Source organism: Aquila chrysaetos, chromosome 1 (assembly GCF_900496995.4).
Source record: "Aquila chrysaetos chrysaetos chromosome 1, bAquChr1.4, whole genome shotgun sequence".
NCBI classification, from domain to species: domain Eukaryota; kingdom Metazoa; phylum Chordata; class Aves; order Accipitriformes; family Accipitridae; genus Aquila; species Aquila chrysaetos.
This window is the reverse complement of record NC_044004.1, coordinates 2,597,642-2,624,964: the sequence shown is the minus strand read 5'-3', so window position 1 is coordinate 2,624,964 and position 27,323 is coordinate 2,597,642. Positions and strand designations below refer to the sequence as shown.

The window sequence follows — 27,323 nt, the reverse complement described above, 5'->3', positions numbered from 1 at the left end:
GAATCATGCTTTTTCTCCCATGGGAACAGATCCACCTAGAGCTGCTGGGCACTTCAGAGCCCAGCCCAGCACCTGCCAGGGATGGACACATCCAACACGCATCCCAACGGCCACAGCTTCCAGACACGGGCACTTAAAACCACAGTCCTACTTACGCTTTGGCACCAGCAGTCTTGGAGACGGGAGGTAGCTGCTAACACCTGGGCAGGCAAAGGAAGCTCCTCAATAAAGACGCGAAGCACTTAAAAACCTGTTTAAGCAGGCTGGGACTCTGCTGGCGATGCAGTTTGAAATAAAGTGACACTGGTCCTGAGTTTGAGAAGTTCAGAAATAGGTGATGCTTTGAATAATAGAAAAGTGGCTAACCCAGTTCCCAAGATAAGCAGTTGATGGAGAGGAGGGTACGCTGCATGAGCTCACTCGTGTCACTCAGATGTCAATCAACCACCTCCTGAGAAGGGATCACCTGCGAAACTGGAGATGCCACCACTCACACCACCAAGGGCTGCACCTTCTGCGCCAGCCACATCTGGCAGAAACCAGCACGGCCATGCTACCCTGCCATCGCTCGTATGGACACTGGCAGAAACCATCTAAGTCATCCAATCACGTGAAACTTATCTAAAGTCAATGCCTGGAAAAAGCGTGCCGAGACACCGATTGTTGCTGATAGGCAGAGCGAGAACTGATCTCATCCCTTCAGCAAGCCTCCCAAGCACTGAAACTGAAACTCCAGCTGCTGAATTTGATATGCTGATTTTCTGCAAAACCCTGATCACATAACAAATACTTTACTGCTAGAGAGCTCTTTTTTTTTTTTTTTTTTTTTTCATGCTAAGAGCCAGCATAGGTCAGGTCAAGAGGGAGAGAATTTAATTGCAAACTGTTTTTTCCTACTCTTTGCCATTTTGTTCACCTTTTGGACTCCCACCTAGGGCTAAATAAGAGATACTGATAGCTTTTGCAGCAGCAAGAATTTGTCACACAGATGCCCAACTGAGATGCCGCATGCACCCCCTCTTGTGCTCCAAGAGCAGACTTCAGCTCTCCAAGCAAGCAGCTCTTTGCAGCAGAGATGCAGATGGGGAGCAGAAGGCAGCATCTCCCCCAGGACAGGCTCTTAATATTTAATGCGACATCAGAACCGTGCCAAATGATCCAAGCTCACGGAGGGTTTTCTACCAGGGAAAGACAGACACAGCCGAGGATTGTCTTCGTTTGAAAGGAAAACACACAAAAGCTGAAGAGGAAAGTGCTAATTTGTATTTCTAAAGCATGTACTCCGGCAACTCCCTCATCTGTCTGCTCTTTACACCATATTGATGGTTTGCTCTTTGCGACCAGATCTGCAGCCAGTACTGTAATGGACAGGGTTTGGTACTTAAATGCCTTAATTAGATAGGAAAACAATTAGAGAAGACTATTCTCTTCTAACATCCACAGGTCTCAGCACAGAGAAAATGGGGGCAAACCCATCCCATTATGTCTATCTAAGTTGTTTTGGAAGCTTGACAGATAAGAGGAGGACAGCCCAACTGGAACACTGCACCATAAAGTAATCATCTAAAGAGATGCAAAAGGCAGTACAACCGTAGGACAATTATGAATCCATCATAATTGCTTATTATGGCAAAGCAAGCCCCAAGGGAGCAGCCGCTGCTACACTGCTGCTCAGACACAGGCTCAAGTTCTCCAGAGAAAAATTCCCACTCGGCACCCTGGCAGCATTTCCACAGCAGGGGTGCCAGAGCCAACTTCCAGAGAAGGGCTGGGGAAGGTGAGAGCTGGGTCAGGAGATGACAGAAAATGGCTTGCACTGAAGTTTTGGGGGACAGACACAAGAGATGAGCTTGAGCCAACCCTGCTTCTGCCTGTCAATCTTCCAGGCAGGTAGAAACACTACAAGGGGCAGATACAGAACATGACGAACAAGAAAAAAAGTTTGATCGAGGAGTAACGTGAACCTATGTCAACAGATAGTGTAGATACATGCTTAGTGGGACACAGACTGGAAAGTGGTAGGTGCTTTTGGTGACATGGCATGTCTCAGGTCCCTTTTTTGTTGCTGAGAACTCCACAAAAAAAACAAACCAACCCCAACAGCCCTTCCCTCCCACCCCCAAGCATTCTCCAGCTATATCCAGCTTTGGCCAACTTCATGTTTCTTCAAAGAGTGTCCCGCAGAACACAGTTCAGCAGCAGCTTCTAGAGCAGCCAAATACGATATGCAAAAGTTTCTGAAGTTTCAGTCTTTTGGTACAGCTGGGGATGCAGACCTTTTGGTGAGAATTGACCTACAATATACGGAAACGTGACCATCTACTGTATTTCTTTTCAGAGCATCCCAGTTCACACAGGTCATCAGGAAGCACGTATCACATCCCACAGTCATTGGGCTCATCTTGAAGCATTTCACCAGATGGCAGCTCTGAAGCAAACCAGCTGAAATCATCTACTCCATCCCCATCCTTTCACAGCAACGCACCGATGCATATCCAAGTAGAGCTTGACATTTATTAATAGCTTCAAATGTTGATGCCAGGAATTTGGGGATTGTTGCTAGTGAAGTTGTCAGATTCGCCTCCTAAGCAATCTAGAAAGTGCTATGCTGCCTGTTCAGCAGTCCATGTTTACACCAACTTTCCTTAATTTACATGGAGAAACACATCTATTTCCATACATAGCATGTCAACAGTATTTTTGAAGGCAACAAAATAAGTTTCAGACCAACAAAACTATTCAGGTATAAATCCAATTTTAATTGTCAAGCTAACTTCTAGCTCCTACATTCAATGCAAGGATCAAAAACTACAAGTGTGAGAGTAGAATTTTATTCTATCCCCCATTTCTGATCGTTTTGGCAGCTGTCAAAAGGTAATTTCCAATATCCACTTGTTTCAGAAGCTTTTTACTACCTTGCGGTTCCAGGTGAACATCACGGACTCTCTTAATAGCTATGAACATCTTTCAAACCCCAGTTCTTTGGCAACAGTTATCCATAGCGTTGTGCGTATATAAAGAGCTTATAATAAAACTTCTTTTACATTCTAATTGTCTTAACCTTCACAGAAGTATTAAAGTGCTCAATCAACTCTGAACAAACTCTCCTTCCCTAGGTAGCCTACTTCCTGGAAACGCCTGCACTTAAGTCAGCAAAACCAGAAGCAAACAAGAAGAGAAAATGTACTTGTATGAAAATAAGTCCTCCGCAGGATCATTACAACCCTTTATGAGACAAGAGGCCTTGAGTCTCACATCTCCCTTCTACCCACGTGTTGAAACATGGGTTCAAATGTTCGACCAGTCTAAGCCAGCACAACTTCTTTTCCCGAGTTGTGCTGATTTCCCATCAATTGATTCTTTGGCCCCTGACTTCTATAGAAAGAAAAACCTGCAAAACAGAATCCTACTGATGCTACAAAGAAAATACAAACACTGAAGTCATACTGGTAAAGCAACAGCAATAAAAGATATAAACAAGAGCTGTGATGGATACTTAACCCCCTCAAGCTATCTGGATGTTAAGCAGTCTCAGTTAGCAACATTTGACACTATCTGAAATCAGTGCTTTCAGAGATGCTTTGAATAGGGACATTTTTGGTCCTTTTAAGTGGGTGGATGGAGGATACATCTCAAAACTATTTCTGCTGGCAAGACCTGCATGCCAGTTCACCCCACTATGCTCTGTGCTGGAGGAAATTTCACCCAGGGCCCCTGCTCTTCCTCAGAGTCTCACATTCCCTTGGGCACATCCTCTCCTTCCTCCAGCCACAGCATCCACAATATGATTTAATCCATCCCACAAGGTGACTTCTTCCTGCCAAGAGCTGAGACACCAGAAACACAACCCCAGGACACGTGTGTTTAATATCTTACTCAACCAGAGGATGACACTTTTGATTCTAGTTTTGGTTAAATCTTTTTGACATCCGTGGGAAAAACATGTTATTTAAGCATCATCAGGCCTTTGCAATCCCTGCCTTACAACAGGTACTGATCTGTTTGCTGTCACCTGCTCTTTTTTTCCGTTGACTGAAGATCAGACATACTTTTACCATCTCCGCCTTTACGCTGCCCCAAAATCCTGTTTGGTGACTGTTTGCCCCCTGTTTCTACATACAGACCTTAGTAACAGCTATTAGCGATCTCACCACAGAAATGACTCAAAAGCCAGGAAATATTGACGAAAGCAGTCAGAAACCACGCACGGATTTACACCTGCTGCCACGCCACTTGCCAGACATGGCATGAGTTACCCCTGCTGCCTCCAAGAGTGACTGAAAGCCAAATACATGGCATTACCTGCTTTGATGTACGGGGGTGGTCATCCTGACCCTGAGACCTCTCAGCAGTCCCACAAGAGTTGGTTGGTGCAACACGAAGGTCATGCCTTCCAGGTCACGCGACACTGTTTTTTGCTTGCTAAGCTGAGGGCTTTCCCCTCGATTGCTCAGGGATATATAAACCATGGCCACACTCTTGGGAACACTCTTACTGCTCCCCTCCATCAAGTATCAATACAAAGATGAAGGGCTTAATAAGAAAGCAAAAATTTAGGTTTTCATACCTGTTTTAAAGCCGTAGGCAGCTACGTTAACATGAAATACCATCTGATATTTAGTGCAAATACACCGAATCTTCAGTGGCTTGAGTCTGGCTTAGTTTCAGCATAGGTGCTTTTTACCCGATGCCTTCCTCCCTCATTACAGAGTTGGTCTTCCTCATCATGCAGAGGAACACCCAATCGGTAGGGCATGTGCTGATATAAACTCTGCACCATTTACTGGGCAAGCAATTGGTAAGAAACACTTCTCTGTGCTAATAATATATATGTGTTTCATTTTATATTACTCTTCTTCCCTCGTTTCTACTGTTTTGAAAGTTCATTATCTTCAGGGGTCCACATTTTTCTTCACACTTTACCTGTGATCTGTAGTGTGCAGCAAAGGGCAAGCACTGAACTAAAGGGCAGCTTGTTTCACAGTACTCCAAATAAGAAAACTGTCCATAGCACAAGCAAAATTAAATAAACGGAAATACAAAAAGACAACAGAAGTTAGATTCATCCAGAAATATAATATAACGTCTGGGAGTGGGGAAAACCAGAGATTAGCTACAAAACAGAAACAATGAAATGACCAACAAATATTGATGAGGCGAAAGAGGACAACTTTCATTGCATGCTGTACATAAAAATTAAATGCAAAATTCACATGTTGGAGCATCAAGACAGAATGATGAAGGTCTCAAGCCATGGGAAGAAAGCAGCAAAGGAACACCTTGAATAAAAGCAACACATGAACAAAACCAGAAACCGAGCAGCTTCAAAAGGAAAAAAGTGACCATATCTCAAATGAGAAAAAGCAGCACTGAAGCAGAACACAAGTATATGGTCAAGACATCACAGGTAACACTGACTGCACAAAACACTTCTGATATTTTGAAAGAATTAGGCCTATTTGTATATCTATGCAAAATATATACACAAATCCATATGTATATATGTACACATAGGCACTACTGTACATATGTATATGCAATCATTAACAGAACTGCCCTTTAACAAGTTTCAGCATCTGACTCTGGGTGCAAGCAAGAACGTTGCAGTTGTGCAAAACTACACTTCTGTGTTTGATTACCGAGATGTAATGGTAGAAAGATCCAAAATTCCCAAATAGCTTAGACCCAGATGCGGTTTCATCAACATCGCCATGCGAGCCCAACCTCTGAACTTCTCCAACCCTTTTGTAGGAATTCAATATTCATCCAAAGCTGTGGATTGTATCAGTACAAATTATATCTGTTTCCAACCCTGCTAATCTGAAGAGATGGCCAGACATCTCTCCTGACATCAGTGGTTTAGCACGAGGCCATCCCACCCTGAATACCAATTTGGAAATACTAGATGCATGGGAAATTAAATTCAAAGGCCAGAACAGCACTGTCATTCTGTAAAAGAAGGGTTGGTTGCTGTCCTTATAGTGTTTTGGAAGAAAGGGGCACGGTGCATAACAAAAAAACCAGATTCCTTCCACCCTCAAACAAGGGAACACGTGACAACTCTGAGAACATATACTCCAACTGTACGGACAGGCTGATCTTTGGGGTTTCCAATTTTGGGATGTGGAAAGTAGCATTTTCCATAAAGCTTGCTTGCCTTACAGCTCCAAAGAGCATCGGCCTCCCAAGTCCAAGGCTGTTTTGGTCTGACACTTCAACGCTCAATTGGTCTTTGATATGTGTGCATTACCAACGCCATATTAGAGCAGAAAGAAAGTGGTGAAAGAAAGAACTGCAGATAGATTGTTCTACGCCTCGACAAAGCCGCCTTCCAACTCCGAAAGAGCTGTCCTCGCTGCTCCACGTGTGGAGGACCCCATTTAATGCTCTGCATCCATAGCATCCAAGTACTTGGCTTCGATGATCCTAGGGAGCAGGTTATACCTAAGATTGAACCAGAGAGATAGCATTAGTGCTTGTTTATAATCATGTAACATTTTGTCCATCCCAAGACTCTCAAGTTGAGTTTGTCCGTGGCCATGCACACAAGCCAGCTGAAGCAGAGATGAAGCAGGGGAAAGCAAAAACAACCAATCCTGCAAGCAAATACATCATTTATAGGAATAACAGTGTGGAGCTCCTCCTGGAAGAAGCCTCCTCATTCCAGCTGAAGAGGAAAGAGAGCATCCTCATTCTCACAGGAGAGAAGTCGCTTTCTTAGAGCCCCCTATCACCACAAAGTCTTCAAGGTGCCAAAAATGTACCATCTCACCCAACCCACAGCTACACTCCCGGTTTGTGCTGGGGAGGCAAGTAGTAGCTTCCTGCTGCCTCCAGTTTGCTAGCGGATGGGTTACTTCGCCAAGAATCACCATTTATTTCTAATTTCTACTTTCCTCACCACTTTCCCTATAGTGGGAATGTTGGCTCAAAGACCTGCATACGAGGGTTATTTGTCTTGCACTTAATCAGCTCCCCAGGTACCCCAGGTCACTCCTTTCAGCTCTCGCCACAAAGAAGCTTTAAGAGACAGCCCAGAAGCTTTGGTCCTTAGAGAAGCACCAAATATATCAGCAAGACTTGAGACCATGGCAAGAGGCTAAGAAGGGCTGTGACATTCATTCCTCCAGCTGCTGGTAAGCCTCCATCCTATCTGGTGTCCGGATTCTCCATTGGACCATGGAGACAGGGATTCCCTTGCTTTTGGGGTCTGGTTTTTTTTTTATTTGTTTGCAAGAACATCCTCATGAATTAACGTATTTGGGTGAGAAAGGCACAGCACTGTAACAATATGCTATGAAGGTGCTCTCATTAAGCCCTACTGCATATTTATTTTGACGCTTTTCCTTGCTTAACAAGGAAGCTATTCTTCAGCTGTTAAAATAAGGCACAAAGCACTAGAAAGCCAGTTTAAGACTTGGAAGTGCTTTTCAATAGCTATGCAACAGATCCCAAACAGCACTTACTACTGAGAAGTACCAGGATCTGCTTAAATAGACCTGACATGAAATAAAATGCTTGAGAGCCATGGGAGCACAGATAAGCGTCACAGAGAACTCGGAAAGAAGATTCTGCCTCTCTGAGCGACCAAACACTAGTCATACCAAAGTTTTGAATCAAAGCCAGGAACTGGGGATACCCAAAGAGATCACATTATCTCCCAACAGGCTGTTCTCCACTGCAATAATGAGAAGCCATTGTAATCCATTATCTTTCATATCAACACTACACCAGTGGAAAAAGATGGTCCCTCACCACTGACAATGCAAATCATGCAGCTAATGCTATCGGACAGCTGGAAATGTGGCTTTGAGACAGACAAGTAACATGGCTGGTTTTCTGGATGGGACACTGAGCCATGACTCACTCATCTGGGTTTGATTCTTGACTTTGACCCCTGGCTACTGTCCCATCTCCTCCTCTTCCCTTCTTAAAAAAAGTGAAGAGATATTTCGATATTTCATTTCTTCTACTCTGTCTCATCTATTTAGAGTGCCAAATCTTTGTGAAAAAGTCATTGTTAACTACAGAGCTCATGCACCGTGGTGCTGCCTTCTCAGCTGGACTCCACAGAAGCTACATGAAGGCAAAAGAAATCACAGAAAGGAAAGCCAAGGGCAAATTTCTGTGTTGTGCCAGGTAGCGCCATCTCCCCCTTAGCAGCAGGGCTGATTATCCAGCTACTAGAAAAAGCTGCTCTGGAAAGAAAAACAAGTTAGCAACAGAGCTAGTATAAGATGACAGTATCTTATTTACTCAAAAGAAGATAAATTTGCATGGCTAAATTATCTAGCTCTTATTACAAAAATCAGGTTCTTTGACAACACTCCCTCCACACTAATTTAGCTTATTACAGTGTGTCTGATACTTGAATGTTTGGCAAAGAGTGTCCCATGCTTCTTTTCTGTATTTAGCTGCTGTGGCGAGACTTGTAATTCCCACAAGAGTCAATCATCCAGCACTGCACACAGCTGAAGTATTTACCAGCCACTTAACCAGTCATCCAAAGTGACACCTATGTGAAGGGTGGGTGAGAGACTCTCACCATAGGAACAATAAGTTCAGTGTTTTCCAAAACTTTGTTTATCTTCAAAAATCCAGCCCAAATAGCTCTAACCTGATCCTGTTGAAAGCCATGGTATTTCTGACATTTACTTTTGTTCGAGAAAGAAGTGGACCCATCTTTATCACCCAAGGAAAACACCACAATAGCTGCCTTGGCAGATGATCACACATTGGTAGCCCTGAACTTTGAGATCAGACAGAAAATCTCTGAGACTGCAAGCTCAAAGACAACCAGATACCTCTGGATGCCATGCTGGCCTAAAAATAATCAAGCGGACTGGAAACAGATCTGTTCCTTCCAAGATCTTATTATGGCTTCTCATTATAACCGAAGGATGGAGAGCATGAATGATTTAACTGGAGAGTGATGGGCAGTCACTGTTAATGAACATTAAGGAAGAAATTAGTTAAATTTCTCAGCGATTCTCTCTCAAGACTGCAAGATATTGTGTGGTCCTCCCAGTTTTAAAGATACATTTTAAGACTAAATGTGGCCAGTTTGACCTAACTGATCATTGGCAATGACATTCAGCAGTGCGGGAGGTCTGTAAGGTCACCACAGCACTGGATAAGAGATAAGGATTCCTCTTAGGAAAAGTTTCTAGCTCTGCCCTGAGCACAAGCCTTAGGAAATCAAATTGCAAAGCAAAAACGAACATTATCAAATACCACCTAGAGGGAAGACTCAGACTAAGACTTCTCAGGAAGATCAGGCATCTCACAGGCACTGCAAAAGATGACTTATTTGCCCCTCCACTAGCTGAAAAAAGAGTACTTGCCAGCCCAGAACCCTTTCCACAACACCCAGCGTCAGTGAAATCACAGGTTCTCTGCACTACTCCTCCTCAAGCCTGAGCAGCTGGTGAAAAAGAGGTCACCATCACCCACTTCCAGCATCTGGCTACTCAGGAAAGTACCAGCTGCTCTTCTAGACCACCCAGTTGTCCTGCAGTTTAAGCCTAAAGACAAAAGGCATGGGAGACACGGAAAACAAACAAACAAACAAAAAAAGGCAGCCAAGCATTGTACCTGATTGGGATCATCCCTATCATGATGAGCGGGAAGATCATCTTCATGTAGGGCAACGGTGACATGCCAAAACCACAGAGGATGAGGAGTTGCAGGACTTGCAAGCCGGTGAAATAGTGGATCTTCCTCTGGGGCACTCTGCGGATGTAATGTGTCGGAGGATAAGCAGTCTGGGAAGAGAAGAATTACACGTTAGACATGCAGCGACCTGGCCTTATGACTGCAGAACGTGGTAGAGGCTTTTGAACGCCAGGGTTTTAAGGAAGTCATCAATTTACACACACACACGCAAAGTACATCAGCATCAGAGTCCTTAACTCCTTAATAGGTTCAACAGCTGAACACAGGATTTATAAGGTTAAAGCAAGTGCCTTAAACCACAGCATTGGCAGCAACACAAAGAAGATAACCGGGCACTAGAAACCTGGAGAAGAAGAGACACACCACACAGCTAAAATCGCCTTTGGGAGCATCTGGAGCGCAATGAAATATCTTGCTAAGTACAGTAATGAGATTCCCCTGAATAGGATTATCAGGGCTTTGCAGCAATATGTGAAGTGCCTGTTGGGGTGTGCGGGGGGGTGACGGTAAGCAGATGCATTTGGGTATTGTTACCGCTGGACGGTTTCTCCACCTGAAACCCAGCTCCTCCTTATTTTATAGCCTTCTGTCCTCTACTGATCAGACTCCACGCTTGGCCCTGGTGGTCCCATTTCTTGGCTGACCCCCCGCAGGGGAAGACCAGGAGATGAGATTGGGGAGGTGCGGGAAGAGGCTGTACTCAGATTGCAGTTATTTTCTCAACTCATATAAGCTATTCATTTTTGAGAAAGAAGGGAAAAAAAGTGACATTAATAGGCTAAATATCGCTCATGGTTTCTTTTGACAGTTACTTGCTCATGTCTGAGCACAGGCTTTGACTCACTGTCTATACATCAATGAAGAGTATGAGCGACTGTCTGCTGGCACCAATACAGGCTCGATGGATTTCAGATTGTGCCATGACTCATTAAAAGGTTTCCAGAAAAGGGAGATCTCCATATTTCAGAATACTTTTTAATTTTCCAAACCAAAGCTTGGAAAATTCCACACATAATTTGTACTAAAACCAGAAGTAATATTACACATACATCAGTAACTATTCAATCCTCATTTGAAAATTGACATGACAAATGTAATCTTTACCCGGATTTTACAGTTTTAACCTCTGAGATTGTTATATTAGAGATCAAGATGGATTAGCAGAGACATAGAGCCAAATGTTTGGCTTATTAAGCCCTTGACCCTTGTTACATAAAAGAAGGTGAGCTGGAGACTCGCTATTGCTCCCAGGTACCGCCTACGCTGCAAACGAACACCTTCTCAACACTTGTAATAGAGATGGCTTGAAAACACATCTTTCAGATTTGTTTTCAGCCCACATCAGAAGAGTTTCAATAATGCAAGTAATTTCATTTTGAGTTTAAAATCCCATATCATGGTATTTCACAACTCAAAATGAAAGCGTAAAATATAGCAAAAAATTACCTGTTCTGAAGCTTTGCTGGGGAGATCAAAGATCACCATTTACTAACGTTATGCACGTGCTTTAAAGTATTTTTTATTATATTTTAAAAATGCATGTACTCTGCAGCTGACACAACATCATAGTGGGTTTTTAAAATTTACAAACACCCTACATTCAGCGAGCAATGGTTTGTGCAATTGTTTGAATGCATTTTTGGTTTGCACTCTACACAGTTTAGAGGGCATCTTCACTTGTAGCAGCTATCCTGGCTCCATTCAGGCACTCATTTTTGCCTCCTGGAGACAGGGGCTCCAGAGCGATTCTTAGCAGACTGAAAAGAGAAGGATTATATCTGAGACATCTCTCTGAACAAGAAAGCTCACACTCTTTTGTGGCAAGGAAATGCAGAAAGCAATTTATGCAGAAATTTGAAAGACAGACAAGATGCAGTGCCGTTCTATGAACGATTCAGCTACCACCTTTTTTTAACCCAACGATAACCATGCCACTTGTTGTTTGACACCGCATTATTCTCCGACCCATCCGTCCGCTTTAATGGAAAAGACTTGTCTTGCTCACGTCTCAGTGGCAGCCAGGCTAAACTACAGACATCAAGTTTCACCGCCACTTTGCAGAGAAAGGTGAAAGGGATACACGAAGCGCAGGTTGGAGCTGGAAATCAGCCTCTTGAGAACAGGAGTTTTGGGGGTAACCCCCTTCCCAACACCAGCAGCTTGACACATCAGCTCCTGGCGCAGTTTAGTGCTAAGATTGTAAATACAATTTCCTTCTCTGTTCCACCAAGCTGGTTGCCCAGTCTGCGTACCTGTTCTTTGAGCAGGAGAGCCACCCTTTCAAAGAGCTGGTTCCCATCAATGGAGGTCAACGCAATGTAGAGGAAGAGGCCGTAGAGGACCGGCTTTGGGATCCACTGGAGAGGGAAAGGGAGGAGCAGGAGCGAAAGGCCAACCAAGAAGTTTGCTACTAGACTCGTCAGCCGGGTCTCCTTCACGCTCACAATCCTGGAAGCAAGAAACCAGGGATTAGGGGAGTAGGATAGTGCCCCAGTATCCACGTAAGCTTATCGCTGGGGCTCACTACTCTGGGTAGGCGCAGGACACGTGCCACTCGGGAAAGGGAAACTCATCTCCACTGCACTGAGATCAGCACTTCTGGCCCCGTGCTGACACTGAGAAGGCAGAGCTTTGCTGGATCCGGGCCAGGCACTTAATCCACAGCTCAAACAGAGCAGCTGGAAAAATGCCAAGTTCCCCTTCTGCAAAGCTCCACAGATCCTATCCTGAACTAAATTGCCCTCTGAACTAATTCTGTTTAGCGCGTTGCAAAAAAAATAAAATAAAAAAACCAAACCCCAAAAAACCAAACCAGGCAAGAATCCTCTTTCTGGGCAGTAATCCTTTCCTCGATTTACCCAGTGCATATGCAATTGGCTTTTATCCAAAAGAAAACTCATTGACTTCTATGGGAACTAATGAACCTCTTGTAAGAAAAAAACCAAAAAGTCTGCACACTCTTGACTGCGAGTCAGCATTTTTGATGTAGATGAGGATCTCCTTGTTTATATGGAAGGGAATGCCGAGAGCACTACACAGAGAGCTAGAAATTTAATTCTGCTGTGGATAATAGCAGTTGCACTGCAAATTGCCTATTACCATGCAAAACATGTAATTAATTAATGCAAATTTTCTAGAGCTGACAGACCACAGATTGATTTTTTTTTTAATGGGGAAGAGAAGATTGACAGGAAAGCATGCAGCAACTTTCAGAGCCTACTTGGGGGGTGAGGGGAGGTTGCTTTGCTTTCTTTTCACTTCAACTAAACCTCTGAGCATCTCCTAGTTCGGAAAAAAAAAAAAATTACCAGAAACAATAAGAGGAAAGAAAACCCTCATGTTTCAAGACTACTTATAAATAGAGAAAAGAAACCACAGATTTTGTTCAGATCCTCTTGCAAGTCTCCTATGTCAAGAGGTCCCTGCCAACGCCTTGAGAAGCTGAGGGAGAGTAGAGCACTTCACTCTGTTATCTGCAGACTGCTCTTGTCAGCTCTGAAAGAACTGGGACATCACCTAGGTGAATATAATTTGGCAGCCTTTCCCATTGCCTCCAGGTCTGGACCACCACAGAAGTCTTGGAGACGAACAGAGCCAAGCGGCTTGAAGTGCAACTGCAAGTGCTAATTCAGAGTAATTTGATAGTCCGATAAGGAGCGGTCACACTAACTCAGAGCTACCAGAACCACTACGAGCCTCTCAAGTGGCCCCGTGAAGCAGGAATGAAAGGATGCACTAACTGATTTAGCCTCATTCAGGTACAGCAAGGGTTCCCCTGGCTTCATCATTGGGCAAGCTATGGAAGCGTTTCTGCTATTTCAGGCAAAGATCTAGCCCACTGCTGGGTATGCTTGCGACCTGCAAGCGTCAGTCTGAGCATGCACAAGTCTGCTAGGTTCCTTGCAAGTGAAGTCATGCAAACCAAAGAGCTCAGGATCAAAATGAGATATGAAGCCACCACATTTCAACTGGATGCAAGTCTGCACGTACGGAACAGCTCAGAGTAGCAGCCCTTTGGTAATGGATTTTTGAAGTTCATGAAATTTTCTGCTGTCATCTCTTGGGGATGCAGCAATCACAGCACTGAAGTGTTTGATCCCATACAAGATGTACTGCAACTACTACTGCCAGCTCCTTCTAATACCAGGTAAAGTAGTTTGGAAGTTCTTATCAGAACATAGTTAAAATTGCTCATAACTGACCAAACAGGAGATCTTTAAAGCTGAAGTTCCCAGCCTCAAGTTAGTCTTCTACCAATTCTAGCACCTTTCTTATTTCCAGGGTAAGGACATCACATTAAGTCAACAGAAGAAACCCTGTAATTTGCATATGTTCAGAATCTGGTTTGGCCCTTGAGGAAACAGCTCCAGAAAGTCTGTGCTGCAATGGAAATGAAGTAATTAATGGAGATTGAAAAGCATAATCCAGGCTCATTTCCCCAGAATCCTTTAAATATGGCTAGCACAGGATTAGCCATTCCTGACCTCCTCTGTATGAGTAATGAGAGCTTATTTGCAGACTGCCACATGAAACTCAAGTGGTTACTCTACAGGGGAGAAGAAGATTTTGCTTTCATTGTGATAGATCTTTAGTCTTGTTTATATCATCATCCTCACTGAGAGCTTTGATTTGAGTGCAGGAAAGGAGCATGCAAAGGGAGCCAGCACTGAAAGAACTCCTGATTTTCCAACAGGGCTTCAGTATGTTTCTTTTTCAGCAGAGCTGGCTAAGAGGAAAAATAAAAAATAATAATAATAAAAAGACAGCATTGCTCAGAGCCTCCTGTTTATAGCTCAATACTTTGCAGAGAAAAAAGCTTCAGTCTCAAAGGAAGTTCAAACAACTAGGAAATCCTCGTTCCCTTTTTCACTCCCAATATCCAGTTCACAGCACTCATTTACCTACCGAATTGCCTCCAGAGGAAGAACTGTGCCACAAGGGAACATGCTTATTGAGTTTAGGACATCCCTCAGCCCTTTCAGGATAATCACTGGAGATGTACCTAGGTTAGCATGGCCAAAGAGGGCTCTCCGGTGCTCTTTTGGGGCAGCTGGGTGAAGGAGCAGAGGACAAGGGCAGAAGGTAGTCCTTAATTCAGGCAGGGGACTTGACTTTGTCAAGGAGAAGCCAGAATGTGGAATCAAGACGGTGGGTGGTAAAACAGGAAAAAAGGCACCAGGTATTAAAACTGACAACAGAAGACACAGGAGGAAGGCTTGGCACACGGGTTTCAAAGTGTAAATTCTGCACCTCACCAAGAAATGGAGAGCAGAGGTATCCCAGAACAGACCACGGACACCAGGAGCAGGGGCATGGATTAAAACCCTACAGAACTCAAATTACAAAGTTGCTCTTTTTGAAATAGGGTTTAGCATTTATTCAAGACGCATACAGTTGTGGGAACAGCCAATACCAGCACACGCTAATGGGAATACGAGCTCAAGGAACTGATCTCCCAGGAAAGGTCTGTAAAAGCATTGCGGGGTGCAGCAGGACTCAGCAATTTCCAGATGTGGAAGGTGAAATCTGTCCATCACTGACCCAAAAAGCAGCTGTGCCAGGTTGGGCTGGGCCAGCTGGCACCAAGAACAGCATGAAGGCAAGACTGAAATAAAAGCAGAACTACTCCACCCCCCACAGTAAATGACCACTTTAGCCTCACTTTTGATAAGTGGCAACTCTGACAATGGAAACCAAGACAGGATAATTAAAACTAACAGCATGTGAGTGGAAATTACCACTTCTGAGGTAAAAGCACTCAACTGTAACATACCGAGATCAAACAGACCAGATTATCTCTATTCTGGAGCAGGTTTCATGAGAAATTAGGTGCTTTTGTTTTTTTTTTTAAACAGGTCTCTGATAAGAGCGTGTTGGACAACTCAGAACAGCAAAAAAGCTGGTCTTAAATAGAAAGCCGTGACCCGGGCATGGCTTCACAGTCACTTTTGGTTAAAAACAAGAGAATTTAATAAGCATCTCGCCTTCCTGAAATGTGGCGGAAGATGCTATGGGAGCTCTGAAATACTGCATTTTTCCTACCCTTTGTAATAACCACCAGACAGGTTTCAGGCAATGAATCAGACTGGATTCTTTCTGGTGAAGACATCTGGAAAGATCTGGCCAAAGCATCTCCTCAGTTTCCACAAGGATAAACCTGAAAAAGGCCTTGGCCGACTCTTCCAGAGAGCAATTTGCAACGGAGTAGGTGGAATCCCTGCAGGCTGCTGCCAGCTACTGACAAGAGCATAAATTTGTGGCTGTCCTAAAGCAAGCGCTTTGGTGAAGAGGGATGAAGCCAGGTCACAGGCCATGCTGGCTGAGGTGGCTTCTTTTGGTGCATCTCCCCTCGCACCTTCATGTCTTGCAGGTCTTCAAGATGACAGCTAACTCCCCAACCACGTAACCCACTGTACCCAAAGGATTAGGAAACCACAAATGAAACCAAAGAGATCCAGAACAGCTCTGCAGTTCCTACTTACGTCTCATAGATGTGTCCATTTTCAACCCTCTCCTCCACGTAGGCCAGGGCACGGACGTGCATTGGGGAGTGAGGGAAGGCAGCATGGATCCACGGGAGGCCGAAGATGGACAGCCCCGTGTTAATCAGCGCAACGAGCAGGAGGTCCCAGTGATAAGCTGTTCCCTTCACCAACCTGAAACGAGGTTTTTGTTGACAGCAGTTACACCCAGTGCGAACTGTAACAGGCTACTCTTGCTGAACCTGAGCTCAAATGCTAAATACCAAAGCGCACTTCCACGCACAGAGTGATTTCACACTCCTCCTGCTTTACAGTCTGCGTGACAAGAACACGAAAGGTAACGAAACTTGATAGTTTGCTCCCAAAACAGTCATCTCCCGGAAAGAACAACGCTGAGCAGAAAGGCAACCCACTAAAATAACAGGCCATCAAAGTTTCATCAGTGTTTTGCCACTACATTTATTGCAGAATCCAATCAAAATATACACATATATCTGCTAGCAGAGTCCCATGGGGAGAGGTTAGAAACCTGGGCACGGGTTGCCAAGATACTGACACTGAAGTTTCCCACCTGCCTTGTTTTTAACTCTGAACTCCCTCCTTCCCCACAAGCAGAACGTCTGCTCGGTATGCTGCAGTAATCTCCTAATTATGTAATTGCTACTGCATGATAAAAAAAATGGGACATGAATTCATTAAGCTTCAGCTCCTCCTTAGTAGTCAACCAAGGAGATACGCTCCTAACTTTGATGAATGCAGGGTAGCGTCCCCGTTTTGTTTGTTAGGGGAGGGGGAAACTGGCAGCCTTCACCAAGGAAGCTGACCACATTCACTTTGCAAGGACTACACAGAGAGCAACTGCTAACACTGAACTCGCATCTAGTTTAACCTTGCCATTTTTTGCAAGGTGTGTCCCTTTCCTGACTATACCCATCTGGTGCCAACTGCTCAAATACTATGAGTAAAGTTTATAAAAAGGCTGGGGAAGGATTCAGCTCTCAGACTTTGATACCTAACTTAGAGGTCTATAGCTGTGTTTCTGCCTGGACATCAGAGCGGACAGCAGTTGTCACCCTGACACAAGGGATCAGCTGAATTGCTCTCCAGGCACCATCAACTGGAAAGGGTACACCATTTAGGTGTCTTAATGCCACCCAAGCAAGCTCTGTTCAATACCTAAGCAGAGGCTTGGAGCCATCTGAGATGCTCTAGGACATGAGGAGCCTGGAGATAGCAGACATGACCCAGCACGTGAAGATCTATGCCTAACATCTGTCGCAAAGGGCAGCAGATGCCATTGTTTGGGCAGCAGAAATCTTGGGTGGGGTTCGGTTTTGGAACAAAAAGACTCGTCTCACTGGAAGTGCTCACCTCCATTGACTGACACGGCCCCGGGGTGACTAGGTCAGGTAGATGTCTACATTGCAATGCCTCTGAAGCTGGAAGGTGCTGGCAGGAAGGGTGGGATTGTAAACACACTTCCTCTGTTGGCTCACACTTTAAAAGCACGGGCCCCTGCTCATGTGCTGCTTTCTCAGAGCAAGGACATCTCCAGCATCCCCAGGGTTATCATTTGCTTGTCCTGCTTGTCCTTTTCAGAGGGCTTTCTATGTACAAAGGCCATACATCTAACAGCAGCATCATTTTAGTCCCCTTGGGACACCGTTTGGTCTCAGCAGTCTTGCAGCACTGTGTGTGGTCTACACCTGCTTTGACCAATGGACAGACTCCACTGAGCTTGTCTAGCTCAACACACATACAAAGATCTAGATGCCTTATCCTAGGTTATCTTCATGCTGCCCAATCAGCTCAGTATTCCTTGGCCCTTCCTATACACTTGCTTTGATTATTCTTTAGCAAAGCACAACAGTGGACTTTCAAGGCAAGCATCATCTTTTCCCTGTTTTTCCTACAAGAGGAAATCACTACATTTGGTAAGACGCCAAGACAACACATTCTCCATTCAGCTGGTATAGATGACAGTATTTTTATTTTGTGATGGTACCACAAACAGAGGGTGTCAAGTCCTATTTCTTCCGTCTCTAAAAACCCATGCCCTCATACCTAAGCTCAACCCTGTAACAAGGCATTATGAAGAACTCCAAAGAATATTTTACATTCCTTAAAGACATTATAGTGGAAACCACCAAAAACTTAGAAGAAACTCATGCTAGGAAAGAGATGACCCACTTACATTACAGATTTATGCAACACTTAAAGGGATATAATAAAGATAAGAGGAAAAAAATTGTGTGGTCGAAGAAAACCAAATTAGTGTAACTGAATTTGAGCTTGTCTTCTCTCCCCTAATTCAGTGTCACTCCAGCTACAACATGGAGAATGCTAATGTACATTATGCAAGGAGAGAACCCTCCCACACATTACATTAGCAAAGAATCCTCTGAGACATGGTAGTTTCCCTGGGAAAAAAGTTATACGCGTTCATTCTTGATATCACATCTGATTGCAGTTGGCACAAAAAACATCAGAGGGAATATTTTAATAGTGCAACATCTCAACTCAAGTTTGCACATAAATCAGACCTATCAGACATTAGAAGTACTGTTTTACTTCACTTCCACCTTTTCAGTTGGAGACTAACAGCTCCAAACACTTCTTTTCTGATGCTCAGCTGCAGCATATCACGCTATGACATTTTTGCAGGTCATTGACTTTTCATTTTCAAAAAATTCTCTGTACTGCAAGAGCAGTGCAAGCATCCACACGTGTCAGACACTCCCTAAATATCTGGAGGTACATCCACAGACCTCAAACCATAAAAAATATCTATGTAACATTCACACATGGGCAAAGAAGAAACAGGCTGATGTGATGAGCTCATTGACACTTTACACTTTTGACTCGCTGCCACAATATTGGGTTTTGGGGATGGTGAGGACTTAGGCAGTAGAGTTACTTTCATCTGTGACAAGAGAAGTTCTGAAGAGCATGTCCCGAATATCTTTTCTGATACTCGGGCAAGCTTTGGACAAGCAGTGCTGGGAAGAGACTTGAGGATGTCCCTCCACAGAGTAAGAGGAGTACCAAAAGTATTACCTGTTCTCTGGGGCATTTGTGAGCGACGCCACGATGTTCTGCTCTATGAAGAAGAGCATTGACAGGAGGAACCCCAAACCCATGGCGCTCATCACTGACCCGATGGAGAGGGACTGGACGGGGGCCAGCACGAACAAGCTCTCAGATGGGTTGTAGTTAAATTTGGACACTGGAAAGAGAAAGGGAACGATGTTAGGAGGCACCTTCTTGTCCAATCATCCACATGGACTCAAGTAATGTTTTACCCACACCGTGAATTATTGGGAACTGAGGCAGCAAACCAGGCACAATGCTCTGGCATGTGGGAGCCAGAAGGCCATACAAGACAGGCTCGTCTGGCTGTTTGAGTTTATTTTTTTCCTCCATCCTCTTAGAACTTGGCTGCCATCCTGATTTGACAGACTACTGCTAGTTCTAGTGAGGCATTACATGTATTTGAACAAAACAAAAGAGGGAAACTTGTTTTCCACAGATGCAAGGCGTTTTTAGATTAGAAAACCTTATTTCTACCTAGCAGCATATTCCTCCTGCTCAGTTAATCAACTGACAGAGGCAGTTCAAAACTTCCTCATGCCCAACAAGCTGTGCAAGGCATTTTAGTATAAATGCCCCTACTTTTCTGCCATTGGAAGAAATCCATGACTAGGGATAAATCACACATGGCCACACATCATTTTACAATCCAACTGGATGGAATGGCCATCACAGAAAAAAAACCCATTTCTTATTTGTTTCCATACATTTCCTCGCATCACCCATTCACGTCACCACAGGACAATGCAATTCCTGTCCCCATTATCGCTTCCTGATATGGAAAAGCTGATCTATTTGGCCAATGAATGGTGTCTCATTTTTAGATTTCCTTGTATAACTTCGAACTGCCCAGATGCTCTGCACCATTTCACCTAAATTAGGAAAACGTAAACTGGAGACAAAGAGGATAGACTGGGATCATCAACTCTACGTCTGTATGACTGGCAACAACCCTTCCTGCCTGCTAATTACTCTGCCCTTTGTTCTTTGCCAGAAATTGTTGATCCTCTTTATTGTAAGAGATACGTACTTTAAATTACATGGAAATGAAAAGACACACTGGAATAATTTGTCTAGAGAAAAAATGTCACTCAGCCTCGTTTGATTATGGTTTTGAATGAATTAAATCTAATATTGAGGAAATATGAGCTCTCGAGGTCGTGGGAGGTACATGCAATATTTGTGAAATTATGTTGAAGAACTTCGCTGTTTTTTAGCAGAAGCTTCCTAGGATTTCATATCTCTCTTTCATACACCCCAGTATTCCAGAGAATAAAAATATAACCTACTTTCAATTTCCTTGAAGATGTAGGAACCCACAGCAGAGAAAGTCAGAACTGAAATTGGTAAGGCACAGTCGGACAGAATTTCACGTACTCTCGCATGCAAATATGGGCTGCAATTTAAAGACAAAAAATTTCCATCAACCGCACACGGTAGGGACAATCGCTCAATCCAGAGAGCATTAATGCTTTAACAAGTGAAAATTCAGTCCAATCTCGCAATTCTAAAGAAATACTTGGAGTGAAGAATTAGTCTTTAATTCAGCCTTAAACCCTCTGGAATCTATAGCCTTTGAAGGTTGATGAATGCATAAGCAAAACCCACAAAGAAACAAGAAACAAAGATGCAAGCTAGAAAAACGTCCTCCAAGCACCAATTTGCGTCTCATTTCCACTTTAGTTTAATTGCTTAGTCAAGCATTTCAAATGAAGAATTTTAAGGGCAACGGGAGTAAAACCCAAGTTAGAGCTGGGCATTTGAATCCCAAGAGCACACTGAAGGTACGTTCCCAGTAGACCTTCCAGCACCATCAGGGATTTTTGCCCACCAAAACAGTTCAATGCCTATTTGGGGGGAGTTATAGGAGTTCCAACATGAAATACAGGGTTCACCCAAAGCTTTTACAAAGTCACTTGCAACGCCAAACCAAATACGGAAGGGCATTGTCCAGTGACCGAACATTTTGTTCTGCTGCTAACATTTTCCAGGTGGCCAGCCAAGTTCATCTCTGGCTTTAGCTTCCACCATCACTAATGGAAGTGTTCCACCTGAGTTTTCTGGGTTACAAAATTAAGATCTAAACCATTAGCGATTCCTCAGAGGTAATATGAAATAATCAGTAGTCTGAGCTCTAAGACTGAAGTAACTCACCTTTTCTTAAACTGATAGAGCGTATGACCAAGCCAAAGGGTACCCAACATCAACATGAGACTAAGGACGGCAGTTTCACGTCCATAATGCACATCATGCGTGCCTGTTTGATTCTCTAGGGACATGGATCTGCTCACTGATGAATTCATCAAGAAGGTGGTATTGATGCCGAGGCTTGGAATAGCATCAGTTCGTGCTTTTTCCAAGTAACTGTCTCCTGTGCGCCCATGGTAGTAATATTTCTTAAAAACTGTACAAACAACCAACAGGCAAGCATTAGGATAGGTCTGTGACAATCAAAGCAAGTAAAATAAAGTGGTTCGTTCTTGCTTGATCATGCAGGATTAACATTATGCTTCACCAGGTTTACAGCTCTACCCCTCAAACCAGTGAAAAGAAATCAGGAGAGCTGCTTCTCTTACAAAGCCAGCACTTTACAAATTTATTTTTCACTTATTTTAACGGGTAAAAATTAAATTGATCTAAAGCAACATGTTCAAACTGTAAAGACTTCCAGTGCTAATTATTTATGTGATTTTGTTTTTAGCACTGGAATCACTGCTCTTAAAAAATATATAAATACATACACACACCTCTACTTTCAGCAGCCTGGTAAACAAATTCTATCAGGATCTCTGAAAAAACTTAAGAGCAGCCAGGCTGCACAGATCCTTAAGTGGACTACAAATTGTACAGTAATTACTTTTCCTCCAAGGCTGGTCCAGATTTTAAAGATAAGTGTTGATGATATGCAAAACCTGGCAGAACATTTAAGTTTACACTGCAAATTGAAATAGAGTTACAGAGCACCTGAAGTAAACCTGTACAAGTGAAACACACAGTAATGCCTCTGGAACTGTCCATAAATGTATTAGGTTAGCTCAGAAGCATTCATATAAGTAATTAACAGTTGTAAATAGACTCTTGCTCTTGAGCATTTAGACAGCTGTGTACCCATTTCTATGGCACTCGCTGGCTCCGAGCATATAAATGTGGTTTGAGGACGATTTCACCTCTTTGGGGAACAAGAGCCTGAGGTGCCACAAGGAGCAAGTAAAACCAGAAGATGGGAGTTGGGCTTTGCAGCCCTGGTACTCCCATTTTATGGGATCAGATGGCAGCAGGCAGCACCCACTCTCCCTCATACCAACTGGGAGATACAGGAGGATGGAAACCACCATGTCAGAGCTTTGCAGTCCCTTTCTTCGCTTTAGTCAAAATACCCCTTTAAACTTTGCATAGGGAAACTCAAAAGTTACAGCAGGACCATCCTCTTTAGACAAAAATACAACAATCTGACACTTAGGCTATAATGCTCCTCGTAACATTTGCCCCCACCCCCAAATACTAATCAAGTTTCTGAAAACCCCAAGCACCTCAGCTTTTCCACCTGCAGCAGCTACAGGGAAAGCAGGCAAAACAAACTGTAATTCTAAATATTTGAAAACAAGCAAGCCAAACTTTAAACATTCCTACAAAGCACAATTAGTATTTGCAACCACCGTGAATTTGGCCGAAGCGCAGTTTCTGTTACTGCCGGTTTGGAGCTCACCCAGGAGTAAAATGCCCCACATTTAGCCATGCTGCCATTTTAACAGCAATAATAATCTGTCTTGTACCACCCTTATGTTTTAAAAGGAGTCTGGGCATTCGACAAGTGGATGGGGTCAGTAGGACGTGTAGGTCACAAGAGAAAAGACCAGTTACTTCACATTCAGTACTTCTGCATATAAAATTAAAGATCATAGAAGGTTTACAGTTCAAGATTTAACCTTTCAATTTGCTTTCAGCAGTAGCCAGAAGTGAGGAGACCATTGCACTTCTAAAGCACAAGAAAGGTTCCCCCTCAATAAGGAGCAATCTCATTACAATCTCCGTTAGCGCTACATATTTTTGCATTGCATCGCGTGCTACGGAAGAGGCTCTGCTATCATTTCCTCCCTCCATCCTCGCAGCTGTGTCCAGCCCAGGCAGGACACCCACGCCTGCTTTGCAAACAGGTAAACTGAGGCACAGAGCACTGCCATGACCCGCATACAAGCACAGAACATGTTGTTGGAGGACTTGCAGTTTCCAGCTCTGAACACTGAAGGACACTTTTGTCATAATAAAAATGATTATGGCAGTAATTCCTGGGGATTAGCAGCTGGCCAGGGGTAAAAGCCTGTTCACCATCTCAGCTGACCCTAAGTCCTAGAGACACGCACAATTACTGAGCATGCAATAAACCCACAGCACACACAACTCGGCAACTATGCAGAATGTATTTGCATGCCTCTGTATTTAGATCTGGACTTGAACAAGTAAGAAATAAGTTACTTTTTGGGGGGTCTTGGGGATTTTCTCCGTTTCCCACACTTGGCTATATTGCAATAATACATTTAGGGCTGAGCACATCTTTGGTGACCTGCATTCAGCCTGATCACATCTACGTACACTACTTCTCAGGCTGCAATTCAGTTTGCACCCAGCTCAAAACTAGGTAGGATTGCTCCACTCATTCCTGGATATAGGGGAAGAAATCTTGACTTTACTCTTGTATTTTACTTAAAGCAAAAAGAACGTGCCACAATGGCTAGCGGAGGCCTTCGTCCTGCACCACATACTTGCTATAAAGTATTTGATTCCTGCAGATTTATAGTTTGTTTTTATAACAGAGCTAAGTGAATCTTGTTGCCCACATTCAGAGAGCAGCAAAGCAGGTGGTGCCCTCGCTGAAACAGAGCCATTCTCGAGCTTAGTGCGCACTCAAGTTCCCTCCAACAACATTAATTCGCTTTGTTTGCTCCAGCCAGTTCACCGCTGTTTCCTGCAGAGTGCAGATGTCAAGATCAAACAAACACAGCTTCGGTGGCTGGGCCACATGGCAAAAACAAAGCGTCACCAGGATAGCGTGAACGCACACGGCTTGATTCCTCTGTACAGTATCGCATCCCTCCCCCCTTCTTTCCTGCACGTGTACGAGTACCTTGCAAAAAATCAAGGCTATGAACAGACTGAGGAAAACATATCAGAGCAAGAGCAGCATGTCCCCTGGCACTACGGAAGCCCAAAGTCACCGTCACCTGGCTAGCCATCACCAGGACACATTTAACAGCCTGGAGAAGATACCAGCTTTCTATTCCTACTTAACTGCTCAACTGAAGTTTTGAGCAGGAGGAGGAGGTGGCAGCAGGAACCATCACCTCCTGCTACAAAACAGGAGTGGAAGAAGAAAGATGAGGATGCAGCCATGAGCTGCACTGGTGTCGTGTTTAAACATGAGCACTGAGAGGGTTAAGGATAAAGTCTGTGCCTGTCAGCATCGGTGCCCTTCTGCATCTGGGAACACGGCTGGACCTGAGATCCCATCTGTTGAGGCATTCAACACTCCCAGGTTCAGCTGAAGCCAACATGAGCTGGCAAACGAGTGGAGCATTGGTTTGATTTTATTATCATTGTTCCTATAAATTCAGCCCTTCAAGTACAAGGGAGAGTTACCCTAATTCACTAATTACACTAATAAACTTCCAGGATCCTCTCCTGTCCCCACTGCAATACTCTGAGGTATTGCTTGCATATTCCTGAAAGTCTGGCAGCCAAGATCAACGGATGCTTTCTGTATCTTTAACCTGCACCCTATTCCCCTCAGTTCTCTACTACAGCAGCACTGTGAACATTTGCATTTGCTAATTTCTCCAGAGCAACTGAATGTTCTGTTGAGGAACACCTTACGTGCCACAGGGAGACTGTCTCATGCCTCCGGAACAGGGCACTAACAGTCCGCATTAAGCAAAGCTCACAGCCACATAGTGAGCGAGGAGAAAGCAAAGTATCCCAGAACAGCTTCTCCTTCACCAAGCTTTGTCTAAGCAGGATATTTGAAAGATGGAGGTGTTCTGCAGAGAAAAAAAACCACTCTGATTGCACAATCAAAGCATAAGCCCAAGGACCCAAATTAGGGATTCCAATGAAGCGAGGAAGTATCTCACTTCAAATTGCTTTGCAGGGTCAAACCTGCTCTTTGAAGGTGTTCTCCTTGCATGTCAAGATACCATAATAAGCCAAGCCTCAGAATCTTGAAAAAAAGGGATGTACTCAGTGTGCTTAGGTATGTCCTGAAGGATTTCAAAGAACAGCCCAAAGTTGGGGCTGTTGGACAATAGGTCGTAAAAAACAAGGAATGCAGACTTGGCCAGCTCCTCACTGGGATGAAGAGAAAGGTTGCCATTCACATGGCATTTCTGCTAACACCTTTCACCTTCACAAAGGCCTCCTGCCAATCCTGATCAGGAGGGCGAGGTACCAGAGAAATTGATTAAACCCCAAGGCTGCTCATGGATACTCACCTAAAACTTAACCCAGAAATGGGGACCAAGTAGCTGGAAAGGGCAGAATAGCTTTAGGAGCATGCTGGAAGGCACTGCAGCCCTTGTGTCGCCATTTAAGAAGAAGGGTCTCAGAGCTCACGTAAGAATGGGCAATCTCAACTCATCTTTCAACTCCCCTCCATGTAGTTTTAATAATGCAGCAAGGAAAGAGATCTAGATGCACTGCATTTAAATTGGACTCTTTTTTTTTTTTTTTTTTGGCCAGGACCAAAGAGACTGGTAACAGGGGAAGACTTTCACAATAACATTAATATGGTTTCTCCATTTGTTGAGTGAAGACACTATTTTTTTCTCAGCGAACTGAAATTTGAGCTGATAGGAATTCTGCATATCCAGGTAAACTGCTGACACAGGGCTGCTTCAATGTCACATGCATTTTTTTTTTTTCCTGAAGACCCTGAATGAACATGGAGCAAGCAAACATCATGCATATTTGCAGCCTTGTATTTCCCCTTGACAAGGAAGCAAAGCAGTGATCTGCACTGAAAAACATTGTTGCAAGACTTACCTTTAATAATGCCTTTGAAGGCATCAAGCACAAACGTGATGGATATAAAAAGTGCAATTATTTCTTCTGTTGACCTGTGGAAAAACAACAGGAATTAACATAACCATTAGCAGAGTCTGCATTCAACTCCATTCAAAGGAAAATCAGCATATTCATGCATTTACATGAAAATATACCAATTTTAGTTAGACTCCAACTCAGGAAACAAAACCCAGTGAATCTTTAAAAGCTTCTTTCAAGCTGAAACAATAAGCTGATATGATACTAGCCTCATCTCGCGAAATACATTTTGCAGCAAATTTGTAATTAAGGAGCTTGAGGAATGTATAATTTTTCCATTTGCTGAATAATCTGATCAAAATATGACTTCTTGGAAATAGCTACCTTTTAAAGAGCTTCATCAGAAGACTGAAATTAAAGAGGGAGTACATCACAAGGAAAAAACTGTTCCACAGTCCTGTCCAGGCATAGAAAGCACTGAAATCCAAGTTGTAGTCATCACAGATTCCTCGGATGACTGCAAAAATGAAGCATTCACGCGTCAGGTTAAACTCTTATCATTACCACCCTGTGATTCCCACCTGCTTGATGGCAAAAAGAACCAATTTCAAGTCTGTGCCCCAACACGCTTACAGCGGATACCATTAAACCCCTGTTCTCACACTCCTGGATGAATACTGGATCAGCTTAAACTGTTCTTCCCTTTCCCATCCCCTTCCTTCACTAGAAGCACTTGGAAGAATATTCTCCCACACTGCTCAAAGCATCTTTCCTAGGGATCAAGGCCACAAAAATCAGCCCTTGGAATTTGCTCTTGCTGACATTTCGGGATGCTGTTGAGGAAGGGATCTCATACATGCTTTTGCACCATGTTTACTCAGTCACTGCATCGTGAACAAAACTTCATGTCTTAAACCTTTCAAGCTACTCATAGCCCATCTGGTTGTTCCTATAGATATTGAGTTTGCTCCTTTACACCCCTGGCTCAGTAATATCAGCTTGCAGCTGTAACTGGAAAGCTATTAATCACACCTTAACAGACCA

At 43.7% G+C, this 27,323-nt stretch overlaps 1 protein-coding gene across 8 annotated transcripts in view; it reads right to left on the bottom strand.

Annotated features, from left to right (window-relative positions):
- Positions 1-795: 795 nt before the first annotated feature.
- SLC4A11 (solute carrier family 4 member 11) overlaps positions 796-27,323 on the bottom strand; it is a 99,156-nt gene continuing 72,628 nt past the window's right edge. For all 8 annotated transcript variants that reach the window (XM_030021058.2, XM_030021045.2, XM_030021050.2 and 5 more), the window contains 9 exons: positions 26,664-26,796; positions 26,280-26,353; positions 21,402-21,651; positions 20,537-20,643; positions 19,215-19,383; positions 16,158-16,331; positions 11,928-12,123; positions 9,595-9,764; positions 796-6,444 (listed from right to left, as the gene is read on the bottom strand). In XM_030021058.2, the coding sequence (XP_029876918.1) occupies positions 6,381-6,444; positions 9,595-9,764; positions 11,928-12,123; positions 16,158-16,331; positions 19,215-19,383; positions 20,537-20,643; positions 21,402-21,651; positions 26,280-26,353; positions 26,664-26,796 (1,337 nt within the window). In that variant the 3' untranslated portion in view covers positions 796-6,380. The remainder of the gene's footprint in view (positions 6,445-9,594; positions 9,765-11,927; positions 12,124-16,157; positions 16,332-19,214; positions 19,384-20,536; positions 20,644-21,401; positions 21,652-26,279; positions 26,354-26,663; positions 26,797-27,323) is intronic.